This window comes from Tachyglossus aculeatus, chromosome 2, assembly GCF_015852505.1.
Source record: "Tachyglossus aculeatus isolate mTacAcu1 chromosome 2, mTacAcu1.pri, whole genome shotgun sequence".
In the NCBI taxonomy this organism is placed as follows: domain Eukaryota; kingdom Metazoa; phylum Chordata; class Mammalia; order Monotremata; family Tachyglossidae; genus Tachyglossus; species Tachyglossus aculeatus.
The window spans coordinates 48056412-48071837 of NC_052067.1; the positions used below are offsets into that span (position 1 = coordinate 48056412).

Sequence of the window (15426 nt, forward strand, 5' to 3'; positions counted from 1 at the left end):
AATCAATCAATCGTATTTATTGAGCGCTTACTGTGTGCAGAGCACTGTACTAAGCGCTTGGGAAGTACAAGTTGGCAACATATAGAGATGGTCCCTACCCAACAGCGGGCTCACGGTCTAGAAGGGGGAGACGGACAACAAAACAAAACATGTGGACAGGTGTCAAGTCATCAGAATAAATAGAAATAAAGCTAGATGCACATCATTAACAAAATAAATAGAATAGTAAATACGTACAAGTAAAATCAATAGAGTAATAAATCTGTACAATTAATAAATAGAAATAAAGCTAGATGGACATTAACAAAATAAATAGAATAGTAAATACGTACAAGTAAAATCAATAGAGTAATAAATCTGTGCAATCTAGAGTAATAAATCTGTAAATCTGTAAGCGCTTAGTACAGTGCAAGCGCTTAGTACAGTGCTCTGCACACAGTAAGCGCTCAATAAATACGATTGATGGTGCTGTACAAGCATATATGTTGCCAACTTGTACTTCCCAAGCGCTTAGTACAGTGCTCTGTACACAGTAAGCGCTCAATAAATACGATCGAATGAATGAATGAATGAATATACATCAGGTTGGACGTAGTCCCCGTCCCACATAGGGCTCACAATCATAATTCCCGATATATGGATGAGGGAACAGACACAGAGTCGTGAAGGGACTTGCCCACGATCTCCGAGCATGCCTGAAAACACGACTCCAGAAGTCCAGGACTCACGGCTGCAACTGGCCACCCGAAGACGCTCGGGGGGAAACCGAGGGCTTTAATCGGTGGCTCTCGGGAGCAGGGGCTCTGGGACTCAGGAGGAGTGAGGTTGGCCGCCCCTGAGAATGCCAATTATCAGAATTAACCGGCCCCCAGGCTAGTTAGCGCAGTCGCAAAGTTTTAGCCAAGAGAATGGGTTTGGCCTTCTGATGAGTCTCAGGCGCTTTGGTCCCGTTATCCAAAGTTTTCTTTTCAATAATCCAGTTGGACTTTGGTTTGGATTAAAGCTCACTGTACGAACATAAAATCAACCCCCCTAGCAGTCTACCGGAAAACACGAAAACACATTGAAAAATGGAATTTTCCCTAACTTTGACTTCCCAACTTCGTAGTTTTGATAATACCAGTAGGAGTGGAATTTACTGAGCTTAATATAATGCGCTGAAGGAAGCACTTGGGAAGGACCACAGAAGCACAAAGAGCTCTAACAGGGCGTGATACTGTATATACATATGTCCACACACGTGATACTGTATATACATATGTACACACACACACGTGATACTGTATATACATATGTCCACACACACAGCACGAAGTGAGCCTACTTACTCGGAAACACTAATGGGAAACTATAGCAAACCAATCACGAACAATTCTTTTCTATTAACCACACGTTTTGAAAGTATATGTTCTTTATTGAAGAGCCTGAAGAAATGGCCCATAAACTGTGGCTTGCATCTGATCTTTTATTAAAAAAACTAATTACAGGCATTGATTTCCAGTACATATTTCTTTTTAAAAAGTACTATGTGTATCAAACATTTGTAATGAATCAAACGTCACTGAATCCCCTTGAAGAGCTGTTCTTGAAAAAAATTCCAATTGCCCAGGTACACTCCCTTAAAATAGAAAATGTCCCAAATTGCCCCTGGAACACAAGAATACCCATGTTCAAGCTAATAAGCACAAAGAGAGGCTTGTCGCTTTAAGGCAGAAGAAAAAAGAAACAAACCACCAGTTGAATATCCTTTTGTGTGAATACCATTCTTTTTGGAAAAGAAAAATACAAAACTTATTTTTTTACAGGAAACAGATGCTGTATTTGCCCCAATTTCACATTTCTGAAGGGCTAGGCTCTTCCTGGTATTTACATTTTAAACAGCTCTTTAAAGGAATAATAATCTGCACCGACAATAATTTTTTCCGAATAATGTACATAATCGAAATCAATAAAACATGGAAGACCAGTATGGTTACACCGTACTCTTTTTTTTAGAAGGAGCTACGAAAAAGAAAACCACATTTAGTAGTCCACTTGTGCTTAAAATACTCATATGCAGGAGAAGCCGAAAGAAAGACACCTAGAGCGTCAGGATCGAAAGAAAAATAAAAAGTTATACATGTTTGGAAATTGCACTGTTATTTTTAAAACACTTCCCTAGGTCACACGCACTTCCAGGCACAGCTCTTTGGCTGTTGGCACAGTTTTTTGGGGGGAGAGGGAGGGGAGCAGGGGGCGGGGAAGGAGGACGAAGGGGAGGGGATGCTAATTTACAACCTGGGGAGGCCCTTCGGGTATGAGTGACGTAAAGAAGGTGGTGATAAAGGACCAAGCTGAAGCCATGAATCCAGGTTGGGGCACTGTGTTGGCATCTTCGACGCCATCTTCTCCACTGTCATCATCGACCCCTTCATCCATCAGTCGCTCCTTCGAAAGCCAAAACAAAAACGGACAGTTTAAGACGTTCTATGAACTCCTAGTTACTTCCCAGAAGTTGGGGAGGCCAAGGAGTTCCGTCAGGATTCTCCTTGGCCCAGGCGACGCACGCCTGCTTGGCGACCGGTGGCTGCACGTCTCGCTATTCCTGACAAATCCCAGTTGTGTTTCAAAGGCGGCAAGAGACAGAAGAAGCGGGGCCGGGGGGAGAGCGTGAGTAGAAACCACGGCGGGAGAGAGCATGCTATTTTAACCTTCACCACGTGCCCGGGAATGCAACTTCCCCTGGACCGTTTCGGAAAGGGAAACGCCCAGGTTCGCCCTCCTAATTCCCCACTATCCACGCTCCCGACACGCCCGGGCGGTGCGTGAAGAAGAAACACCCGTTCGACCTACCATTTCTTCAAGGTCCGGGTGATCTAGGTTCTGCCCGCCGGGGTTCGCTTCCGCATTGTTATTGGGAGCCTGCGGCTGGCCTCCTTCTTGTCTAAAGGGAAACCATCCGGCCTGATGTCTGGTCGGTGAAATAGACAGAAGAATTTCCGTGGGTCAAGGCTACATAGAACGTCCCCCACCTACCCCCCGTCACGGCGGAAATCTAATCCCTGGCCTGGCTCTTCTGGAGAGCCAGTGGGGTCTGAAGAGCTCTTCTGTAGAGGGAAATGGCGGCGACATCGACAAATAATGCAGAAATGAGTCCCGAGGGAGCCTCCCGAAGCTGGGCTACGGTTTGCCCGCCATCTTCCTACCCACCCGCGTGGGAGACGAGTCTCGAGCCCCATCCCCTCCAGAGGGGAGGGTGAACAGAAGGCACCCCTGCAGACCCCGGAGACGAAGCGGCCTCTAACCCCGGATCGAGTCTGTCTGAAGGGTGGACCTCCTGCTGCCATTTCTGAAGAGGAGAAATTGAATCCCATGTCCTTGTTGGCTGAGTTACGTTGCTGGGAGGGATTGTGTCTATTTGTTGCCCAACTGAACTTTCTAAGAGCTTAGTACAGCGCTCTGCACGCAGTAAGCACTCAGTAAGTACGACTGAATGGATGAATGAGCCTGGCCACCCCCCGTTCCAACTGGAATCCCACGAGGGCCAGGGTTACCGCCAAAGCGATTTTTCACGTAAGCGCCCGGCGCCTGACGTTAGTAATGATGCCCCTCCGAATTGCTGAGTTCCAGAATAAGCTCCTTGAGGGCAGGGATGCTTACCAACCCGACTGTACCGGCCTCTCCCGAGTGCTTAGGACAGTGCTGTGCACGTAGTAAGCCAGCTGTAACTACCACTGATGGATGAAATTCACACCTCAGAGGCTTTGAGCCAACGTCAACCTGAGGGCGGGGAGGCTCTGCCTCATTCCGGTCCGGTCCCGGGGGGTGTCTCGGGAAGCTTTCTAGAAGTCCATCTGATGTTCTCCTCGACAGTCTGAGCTGTAGGGCATCGGTGGGCTCACAGTCAGGGTCATTTCTGAGCTGAAAGCCCCAATCCTGGATTTCAGAGTGCATTTTATTCACTCTGAAACAACAGGCCTGCATTTCATCCACTCTGAAACAACGGGCCTGCATTTCATCCGCTCTGAAACAACACGCCTGCATTTCATCCGCTCTGAAACAATAGACCTGCATTTTATCCACTCAAACAATAGGCTTGCATTTTATCCACTCTGAAACAATAGGCCTGCATTTCGTTCACTCAAATAGGCCTGCATTTCATTCCCTCTGAAACAATAGGCCTGTACCAGACACAGCTCTACGCAAGGAGAAATTTGACTTCAAAACACATCGCAGCTCTGCCAATTGTTGGCTGTGTGACTCTGGGCAAGTCGCAACTTCTCTTTGCCTCAGTTCCCTCATCTGGAAAATGGGGATTAAGACTGTGAGACCCCCGGGGGACAACCTGATTACCTTGTATCTCCCCCAGTGCTTAGAACAGTGCTTGGAACATAGTAGGCGCTTAACAAATACCAAAATTATTATTATTACTCTTATTATTATTATTATTATTATTATTCCCAATCAATTGGACAAGCAGCGTGGCTCAGAGGAAAGGGCATGGGCTTTGGAGTCAAAGGTCATGGGTTCAAATCCCGCCTCAGTCATATATGTTGCCAACTTGTACTTCCCAAGCGCTTAGTACAGTGCTCTGCACACAGTAAGCGCTCAATAAATACGACTGAATGAATGAATGAATGAATGAATGAACTGTCAGCTGTGTGACTCTGGGCAAGTCACAACTTCTCTGGGCCTCAGTTACCTCATCTGGAAAATGAGGATTAAGACTGTGAGCCCCCCCGGGGGATAACCTGATTACCTTGTATCTCCCCCTGCGCTTAAAACAGTGCTTGACACATAGTAAGCACTTAACAAATACTATTATACTATAATACTATAGTATAGTATATATAATACTATAACAAATATTATTATCCCCGATCAATTAAACCCAGAGGACGATGTGAAATCTATACTGCGCTTAACAAATACCATTATTATTATTATTAATTGAACACAGAGGACAATGTGACATCTATATTACCCACATCCCGGGGCACCGAGATATTTTAGGTCGAGGGGCACCCCCGATGTCCGCCCATTTTACTCACAGGTAGACCAACAGCATAGCGCCCATGACCATGACAAAGCGGCTGAAGGAGGAATAGAAGTACACAATGCTTAGCAGAATGGCCGCCCGAGAGAACGTGTACATCCAGTCCAGCCAGTCCCGGTTCAAGTCCTCTTCGTTCACTACGGCCCCGCCCTGGGCGTTCATCTGGACGTTTGGGTTTCCGGGCCGGTTCTCTTGGCCATTTGGGGCCGGCGGGGGGTCGTTGGGCGGAGCCCGCGCCGAACTGCCGGGCTGGGCCACGGAGGGTCGGGCAGGGTCGGCGTCTGAGGTTGCCCGGGCTGAAACTGCAGCTTGACTGAAACGACAACGGGCGTTTTGTTCCATTAGCATCTTTTCCGACATAACCCAACCCACCTATTCGAGCCGTCGCTAAATCCCGTCAGGTCCAACCTCCACAGACGGCGCGAAAATCCACCCCTTCCTCTCCATCCAAACTGGATGATCATTCCGTCGGCCCCCTCGCTGACCTCCCAGCCGCCCATCTCTCCCCACTCCATCCCACTCTCCACCCCGGATCGTTTTCCTTCAAAAACATTCAGACCCCCTTTCCCCACTCCTCAAGAAACTCCAGTGGTTGCCCAATCACCTCCGTGTAAAACAAAAACTCCTCATCCCGACCCGCACACTTTGCTCCTCTAAATGTTAACCTTCTCACTGTACTTGGAGCTCATAATAATAATAATAATGGCATTTATTAAGCGCTTACTATGTGCAAAGCACTGTTCGAAGCGCTGGGGAGGTTACATGGTGATCAGGTTGTCCCACGGGGTTGCTCACAGTCTTAATCCCCATTTTCCAGATGAGGGAACTGAGGCCCAGAGAAGTTAAGTGACTTGCCCAAAGTCACACAGCTGACAATTGGTAGAGTGGGGAATTGAACCCATGACCTTTGACTCCAAAGCCCATGCTCTTTTCCACTAAGCCACGCAGTACGCGCTCAGTAGGTACGACTGAATCAAATCAACGCCACCGTCTAACTTCCTAGGTCGGAACTTTTCCCCGACGGCAGGAACTTCTGGGGATGAAGCTCCCCGGCGAGTCAGCTCATCGCCGGCGCTTAGAACAATGCTCTGCACATAGTAAGCGCTTAATAAATGCCATTATTATATACCTGTATATATGTATATTTGTACGTATTTATTACTCTATTTTATTTGTACATATTTATTCTAATTATTTTATTTTGTTAATATGTTTGGTTTTGTTCTCTGTCTCCCCCTTCTAGACTGTGAGCCCACTGTTGGGTAGGGACCGTCTCTATATGTTGCCAGCTTGTACTTCCCAAGCGCTTAGTACAGTGCTCTGCACACAGTAAGCGCTCAATAAATACGATTGAATGGATGAATAAATGAATTATTATTATTATTATTATCAGCAGCAGCAGCATTTTGGGGCACTGGGCTAATCTGCGTTGGGCGTGCAGGGCGGAACTAAGAGCCGGGGCAGCGGCTCCGCTTTTGAAGCGGCCTCTCAGCACGCGCCCCTTTAGACTGGAAGCTCCTTGCGGGCAGGGAGCGTGTCTAGCGACTGCTACGCTGTTTGCTCCCAAGTGCTCTGCTCCCAGGAAGCACTCAATAAATACCACTGATGATTTGATCCAGTGCGATCCCTAGCTTGGCCCTGGGGGAGCTGGGAAGGGAGGGGTCAAGAGCGGAACCGCTGGAGAAAGTTCTTCCTTTCTTCCCTTACCCATCCTGACTATATTGTAGTGTGGCAGAGGGACCCGAAGGAATAACAGTTCACGGTAGCCACGCATGGACCTTGATGCCAAACGGGCCACCGTCTGTTGTATGAGAGCGATAATAATAATAATAATAATAATAATAATAATAATAATAATAATATAGCATTTATTAAGTGCTATGTGCCAAGCACTGTTCAAAGCACTGGGGAGGTTACAGGGTGATCAGGTTGTCCCATGGGGGCTCGTAGTCTTAATCCCCATTTTACAGATGAGGGAATTGAGGCCCAGAGAAGTTAGTGACTTGCCCAAAGTCACATAGCCGTAGCCACGCATGGACCTTGATGCCAAACGGGCCACCGTCTGTTGTGCAAGAGCGATAATAATAATAATAATAATAATAATAATAATAATAATAATAATAATGATGATGGCATTTATTAAGTGCTTTGTGCCAAGCACTGTTCAAAGCGCCGGGGAGGTTACAGGGTGATCAGGTTGTCCCATGGGGGCTCGCAGTCTTAATCTCCATTTTACAGATGAGGTAACTGGCACAGAGAAGTTAAGTGACTTGCCCAAAGTCACAAAGCTGTAGCCACGCATGGACCTTGATGCCAAACGGGCCACCATCTGTTGTGCAAGAGCGATAATAATAATAATAATAATAATAATGATGGCATTTATTAAGCACTTACTATGTGCAAAGCACTCTTCTAAGCGCTGGGGAGGTTACAGGGTGATCAGGTTGTCCCATGGGGGCTCACAGTCTTAATCCCCATTTTACAGATGAGGGAACTGAGGCCCAGAGAAGTTAAGTGACTTGCCCAAAGTCACACAGCTGTAGCCACACATGGACCTTGATGCCAAATGGGCCACCGTCTGTTGTGCAAGAGCGATAATAATAATAACAATAATGATGGCATTTATTAAGCACTTACTATGTGCAAAGCACTGTTCTAAGTGCTGGGGAAGTTACAAGGTGATCAGGTTGTCCCATGGGGGCTCGCAGTCTTAATCCCCATTTTACAGATGAGGGAACTGGGGCCCAGAGAAGTTAAGTGACTTGCCCAAAGTCACACAGCTGTAGCCACGCATGGACCTTGATGCCAAATGGGCCGTCTGTTGTGCAAGAGCGATAATAATAATAATAATAATAATAATGGCATAGACTGTGAGCCCACTGTTGGGTAGGAACCGTCTCTATATGTTGCCAACTTGTACTTCCCAAGCGCTTAGTACAGTGCTCTGCACACAGTAAGCGCTCAGTAAATACGACTGAATGAATGAACGAATTTATTAAGTGGTATGTGCCGAGCACTGTTCAAAGCGCCAGGGAGGTTACAAGGGGAGCAGGTTGTCCCACGGGGGGCTCACAGTCTTAATCCCCATTTTCCAGATGAGGGAACTGAGGCCCAGACAAGTGAAGTGACTTGCCCAAAGTCACACGCCTGGCAATTGGCGGAGCCGGGATTTGAACCCATGACCTCTGACTCCAAAGCCCGGGCTCTTTCCACTCACGCTGCTTCTCACCACTGCACCCAACAGCGGCCTCCGAACCACCAAAACGTTAGACGCCTGGACAAAAAAAGACACCTGGCAAAGAGTTCTGCGGGAGCATTACAGCAGCCCTGTACATTTTCCTCATCTGTAAAATGGGGATGAAGACTGTGAGCCCCCCGTGGGACAACCTGATCACTCTGAAACCTCCCCTGCGCTTAGACCAGTGCTTTGGCACATAGTAAGCACCTAATAAATGCCATTTCAGCAGCCCTGTAGGGACAAGGAACCCCAGCCCCAAGAGCTAATTAGAGGTTTGGTCCAAATGACTCATATCTTCTAGACTGTGAGCCCGCTGTTGGGTAGGGACCACCTCTATATGTTGCCAACTTGGACTTCCCAAGCGCTTAGTACAGTGCTCTGCACACAGTAAGCGCTCAATAAATACGATTGATTGATATTAAAGGACTACTGGCAGCAAAACCAGTACTGCATCAACATCGTCTGCCCACCTGGCCACCCTTCCCGACCCTGAAGAAAGGGAGACTCACAGAGCCCTGGGCCACTGCACGACCACCGGTGGGATGATTAGTAATAATAATAATAATAATAATAGCATTTATTAAGCGCTTACTATGTGCAAAGCACCTATCTAAGCGCCAAGGAGGTTACAAGGTGATCAGGTTGGCCCACTGGGGGGCTCACGGTCTTCATCCCCATTGTACAGATGACGGAACTGAGGCACAGAGAAGTGAAGTGACTCGCCCAAAGTCACACAGCTGACGATTGGAAGAGCCAAAGAGATCCAAGGCTCGCAAGGTTATTATTTTGTTAATATGTTTTGTTTTATTGTCTGTCTCCCCCTTCTAAACTGTGAGCCCGTTGTTGGGTAGGGACTGTCTCTATATGTTACCAACTTTGGACTTCCCAAGCGCTTAGTACAGTGCTCTGCACACAGTAAGCGCTCAATAAATACGACAATGAATGAATATGTTTGTACATATTTATTACTCTATTTTACTTGTACATCTTTATTCTATTTATTTTATTTTGTTAATATGTTTTGTTTTGTTCTCTGTCTCCCCCTTCTAGACTGTGAGCCCGTTGTTGGGTAGGGACCATCTCTATATATTGCCAACTTGGACTCCCCAAGCGCTTAGTACGGTGCTCTGCACACAGTAAGCGCTCAATAAATATGATTGAATGAATGAATATATGTTTGTACATATTTATTACTCTATTTTACTTGTACATCTTTAGTCTATTTTATTTTGTTAATATGTTTTGTTTTGTTCTCTGTCTCCCCCTTCTAGACTGTGAGCCCGTTGTTGTGTAGGGACCGTCTCTATATGTTACCAACTTTGGACTTCCCAAGCGCTTAGTACAGTGCTCTGCACACAGTAAGCGCTCAATAAATACGATTGAATGAATGAATGAATATATGTTTGTACATATTTATTACTCTATTTTACTTGTACAGATTTATTCTATTTATTTTATTTTGTTAATATGTTTTGTTTTGTTCTCTGTCTGCCCCTTCTAGACTGTGAGCCCACTGTTGGGTAGGGACCGTCTCTATATGTTGCCAACTTGGACTCCCCAAGCGCTTAGTACAGTGCTCTGCACACAGTAAGTGCTCAATAAATACGACAATGAATGAATGAATGAATGAAAAGTGCCAAGCCTGTCCTCAACGATTGCTACGGCTGTTCCTGGCCCTAAGTCCGTACCCCAGAACGTCTGCGGGGACGAGGCCGGCCTCAGCCCCGGAAGAAAACCCGAGGATCTGGCGGCCGTCGTTCTGCTGCCGGACACGAGGCCTCGCCAAACGGAAAACGTACCGGCCCAAGAAAACGCAACAAGCGGCTCAATTCTGAATCAAGTCCCCAGAGCGGTCAGAGCCACGAGGCATGACTCAGTGGCTGCTTAGAGAAGCAGTGTGGCTCAGTGGAAAGAGGCCGGGCTTTAGAGTCAGATGTCATGGGTTTAAATCCTGGCGTCGCCAACCGTCAGCTGTGTGACTTTGGGCAAGTCACTTCACCTCTCTGGGCCTCAGTTCCCTCATCTGGAAAATGGGGATTAAGACTGTGGGACAACCTGATCACCTTGTAACCTCCCCAGCGCTTAGAACAGTGCTTCGCACGTAGTAAGCGGCGTGGCTCAGTGGAAAGAGCCCGGGCTTTGGAGTCAGAGGTCATGGGTTCAAATCCCGGCTCCGCCAAATGTCAGCCGTGTGACTTGGGGCAAGTCTTCACTTCTCTGGGCCTCAGTTCCTTCATCTGTAAAATGGGGACTAAGACTGTGGGCCCCCCGTGGGACAACCTGATCCCCTTGTAACCTTCCCAGCGCTTAGAACAGTGCTGTGCACGTAGTAAGTGCTTAATAAATGCCATTATTATTATTATTATTATTAAATCACCTGGGCCTGCTGGGATCAGCAAGCACAGAGGGAACGCCCTACTTAAAAATGTCAACAAGCTCACGCTCTCTTTCTCACATACAGATCACTGTGATAGGATCTCAAAGATGCCTGCATCATCACCGTCACCAAGGACGTAATCAGAAGCAGTGTAGTCTAGTGGGAAGAGCCCGGATCTGGGATTCAAGAGATCTGAGTCCTAATCCTAGCTCTGACACCAACCTGCTGTGCGGTCTTAGGAAAGTCACTTAACATCTCCGTGCCTTAGGTTCTTCAGCTGTAAAACGGAGATTCATTACCCGTTCCCTCTCCTCTTTATACGCACGTCTCACGTGAGACAGAGAACGCGTCTGCCCCGATTATCTCGTATCTACCCCAGTGCTTAGTAGAGTGCTTGGCATTGGAAAAGCGCTTCAATCCTGCAATCACCATTATCGTTAGCAGATTACGGCAACTATCAAGGGAAGCAGCGTGGCTTAGTGGAAAAGAGTCAGAGGTCATGGGTTCAAATCCCGGCTTCGCCACTTGTCAGCTGGGTGACTTGGGGCAAGTCACTTCACTTCTCTGGGCCTCAGTTCCCTCGTCTGTAAAATGGGGATGAAGACAGCGAGCCCCCCGTGGGCCAATCGGATCACCTTGTAACACCCGCAGCACTTAGAACAGTGCTTTGCACATAGTAAGCACTTAATAAATGCCATTATTATTATTATTATGTGGACAGGTGTCAAGTCATCAGAATAAATAGAAATAAAGCTAGATGCACATCATTAACAAAATAAATAGAAAAGTAGATATTTACAAGTAGAGTAATAAATCTGTACAAGCATATATACAGGTGCTGTGGGGAGCGGAAGGAGGTAGGGCTGGGGGGATGGGGAGGAGGAGAGGAAAAAGGGGACTCAGTCCAAAGCGCTTAGGACTGTGCTCTGAACACAGGAAGCGCTCAAAGGCCACCCAAGTGAGCTTAAACTCCTAATCTGAAAAGGTGGCTTTTGCGGAACAACAGAGGAAAGTGGTGAGGGGGACGATTCCACCCGACAGCTAAAAATTAACCGAATGTAACTTACTACTGCATGTAATATTGCCGAGCATACATTTGTTGCCACCACAGCATCTGGAGAGGGCTGAAAGCGGGGTACAGGGGGAATCCGGCCGGAACAGCCTGCCCGGGAAACTGGTTCCCTACATTTCTGCAATTCAAGGAAACAAAAAGGGTGTTTAAGATTTAGACGTCACGTGCAATTTTCTCCAGGCCCCCTCCCCACTGCATCACCCACACTGACAAAGCCCACGGAAGCCATTCTTCCCCGGATAGGGAGCAACCCACTGGCCAGTCCGACCGCCTCAGGGACCACCGAAACAGAGAGGACAGCCCCTAAACCAGACCCTCGTCGGAGCGTACGGTGAACGGGACGCTTGGGATACTGAGCAACACCGAAAAGGGAGGCCGGACGTCGTTTCAAATTGTCCGACGGGGTCGGGGAACGATTACAATCGCCAATCTTGCTCCTCTCTTTCGGTTTAGTTTGCTCTTTACTCGATATGTTCATCTTTGTCCCCGCACCACCAACTGAGGATCGTGAATGTATCCAATTCATTGTACTGTACTGTCCCAAGGGCTTAGATAAGCAGCATGGCTCAGTGGAAAGAGTCTGGGGTCGTGGGTTCAAATCCCAGCTCTGCCAATTGTCAGCTGGGTGACTCTGGGCAAGTCACTTCACTTCTCTGTGCCCCAGTTACCTCATCTGTAAAATGGGACTGTGACTAGACTGTGAGCCCGCTGTTGGGTAGGGACCATCTCTATATGTTGCCAACTTGTATTTCCCAAGCACTTAGTACAGTGCTCTGCATACAGTAAGCGCTCAATAAATACGAATGAATGAATGAATAAATGGGGATTAAAACTGTGAGCCCCCCGTGGGACAACCTGATCACCTTGTAACCTTTCCAGCGCTTCGAACAGTGAGTTGCACATAGTAAGCACTTAACAAATGCCATCATCATCATCGTCATCATTATTATTATTATTATTATTATTACAGGGCTCTGCATTCAGTAAACTCAGTAAATACCACTGACTTACTACCTTCAACTGTTGGCAACTGCTTAGCCCTTCCTCCTGACTGATCACAAAGACTGCCCCTTGTTTTTGAAGATGACGCCCAGATGGTAAAGATGGTACCCTGAAATGGGTACAATTCCTTCTTGGTGACAGGAATTCTCTGTTCTGGGTGTCAAGCCTCCATCCCACGGCAACAGGGCAGGACGGAGGAGCCTGGTTAGAGTTCTACCAATCCCACAATTTTCTAACTGGTGCCGCCCATTCCGATCTTCCCTAACGAAGGAAAAATGTGCTGAACCCAGATCTCTGGTGACCACAAAAGCAGGAACCACAGTTTCCCATCCTGGGCAGTGGCTGTTATTTTGCTTCTTCAACAACAACCACCACAAACACCCACCCCCCAACACAGACAAGCATACACACAAAACCCCATGATGACCAGTCACTGCGTTCACCCACTAATCTGAGTCGGTCCAGTTTTAAAAGAAAATACAAAATACCGGCTGCCCATTGTAACTTATGTTCTCCTTCGCCTCCTCGACAAGAGGATCTGTACTTTTCCAACCAAAAACACGCCTGGGAAGTGAAACATCTAATGATGCTAGAGTGCTAATAAAAATTATCTCTGGGAGGGGAGGAGTGAGGAGAAGAGACCCACCTCATGTGCAATTGTACATTCAATTAATAATAATGGCATTTATTAAGCGCTTACTATGTGCAAAGCACTGTTCTAAGCGCTGATCTTCATTCATTCATTCCTATTTATCGAGCGCTTACTGTGTGCAGAGCACTGTACTAAGCGCTTGGGAAGTACAAGTTGGCAACGTATAGAGACGGTCCCGATCCAACAACGGGCTCACAGTCGAGAGGACGGGAGTTGGACTTACTCAAGCGGCGTGGCTCAGTGGAAAGAGCACGGGCTTTGGAGTCAGAGGGCATGGGTTCGAATCCCGGCTCCGCCACATCTGCTGTGTGACCTTGGGCAAGTCACTTAACTTCTCGGAGCCTCAGTTACCTCACCTGTAAAATGGGGATGATGACTGTTAGCCCCACACGGGACAACCTGATCACCTTGTATCCCCCCCAGCGCTTAGAACAGTGCTTTGCACACAGTAAGCGCTTAACAAATGCCATTATTATTATTATTACCTCTAGGCTTGTCTTACCCAAAGGTCAATCACTTGGTTTGTCTTTCCCAAACCCTTGGTCTCCGTGAACAGGCAATAAATGCTATTACTACCACTACCGTCCGCAGCCCCGGGTCCACGAGAGGCGGTGGTGGCCAAAGTTGTCCCGCGGAAGACCGGCGCTTAGAACAGTGCTTTGCACATAGTAAGCGCTTAACAAATGCCATCATCATCAAGACTGTGGGATGGGGCTGGGAGAGGGGCCAATCCGAACTCCACTGAGGCCAGGGACCCAAGGGAGCTGGGAAACAGGGAAAGAAATGCCAAGGGGGCAGACGGGGACTTGGGTGAAACAGGCCTACATCCACTACCGAAAGCTCACAATCAATCAATCAATCGTATTTATTGAGCGCTTACTGTGTGCAGAGCACTGTACTAAGCACTTCGGAAGTACAAGTTGGCAACATCTAGAGACAGTCCCTACCCAACAGTGGGCTCACAATCTAGAAGGGGGAGACAGACAACAAAACCAAACATATTAACAAAATAAAATAAATGGAATAGATATGTACAAGTAAAATAAATAAATAAATAGAGTGATAAATATGTACAAGCATATATACAGGTGCTGTGGGGAAGGGAAGGAGGTAAGACGGGGGGATAGAGAGGGGGATGAAGGGGAGAGGAAGGAGGGGGCTCAGTCTGGGAAGGCCTCCTGGAGGAGGTGAGTCTCAAAGGTGATCAAGTTGTACCACGGGGGCCTCACAGTCTTAATCCCCTTTTTACAGATAACTGAGGCCCAGAGAAGTGAAGTGATTTTTCCAAAGTCACACAGCTGACAATTGGCAGAGCTGGGATTTGAACCCATGACCTCTGACTCCAAAGCCCGGGCTCTTTCCACTGAGCCACGCTGCTTCTCCAATATCTCCTCTGCACCCTTGCACCTCTGCACCTTTCTCCCACTGGCTGGAGTTGTAAAGGTTTTCCAAGCCTCTGTCCGTCTGTTCCTTCTCTGTTTTCACTGCAGACATCCTCATAAGTCTAAACAACTGGAAATCACGCAACCTCAGGCCACTGAGGATGCTGGGACAGTCTCCAGCCCGAGGCGATGAGGGGGTCTCAGGACCACCTCCCACCTTTCATTGTTGTCTAGCCCCTGAGTTTCATATAATCTCATAGTCAATGGAAAGAGTCCTGGGAATGGAAGTCAGGAGGCCTGGGCTCCAATCATCATCATCATCATCAATCGCATTTATTGAGCGCTTACTATGTGCAGAGCACTGTACTAAGCGCTTGGGAAGTACAAATTGGCAACATATAGAGACAGTCCCTACCCAACAGTGGGCTCACAGTCTAAAAGGGGGAGACAGAGAACAAAACCAAACATACTAACAAAATAAAATAAATAGAATAGATATGTACAAGTAAAATAAATAAATAAATAGAGTAATAAATATGCACAAACATATATACATATATACAGGTGCTGTGGGGAAGGGAAGGAGGTAAGATGGGGGGGATGGAGAGGGGGACGAGGGGGAGAGGAAGGAAGGGGCTCAGTCTGGGAAGGCCTCCTGGAGGAGGTGA

At 47.4% G+C, this 15426-nt stretch overlaps 1 protein-coding gene across 1 annotated transcript in view; it reads right to left on the bottom strand.

Annotated features, from left to right (window-relative positions):
• Nucleotides 1–1393: 1393 nt before the first annotated feature.
• HERPUD2 (HERPUD family member 2) overlaps nt 1394–15426 on the bottom strand; it is a 52959-nt gene continuing 38926 nt past the window's right edge. The window contains exons 6-9 of the mRNA XM_038761995.1: nt 11718–11840; nt 5031–5348; nt 2833–2950; nt 1394–2427 (exon numbers count right to left, since the gene is read on the bottom strand). Of these exons, the coding sequence (XP_038617923.1) occupies nt 2266–2427; nt 2833–2950; nt 5031–5348; nt 11718–11840 (721 nt within the window). The 3' untranslated portion in view covers nt 1394–2265. The remainder of the gene's footprint in view (nt 2428–2832; nt 2951–5030; nt 5349–11717; nt 11841–15426) is intronic.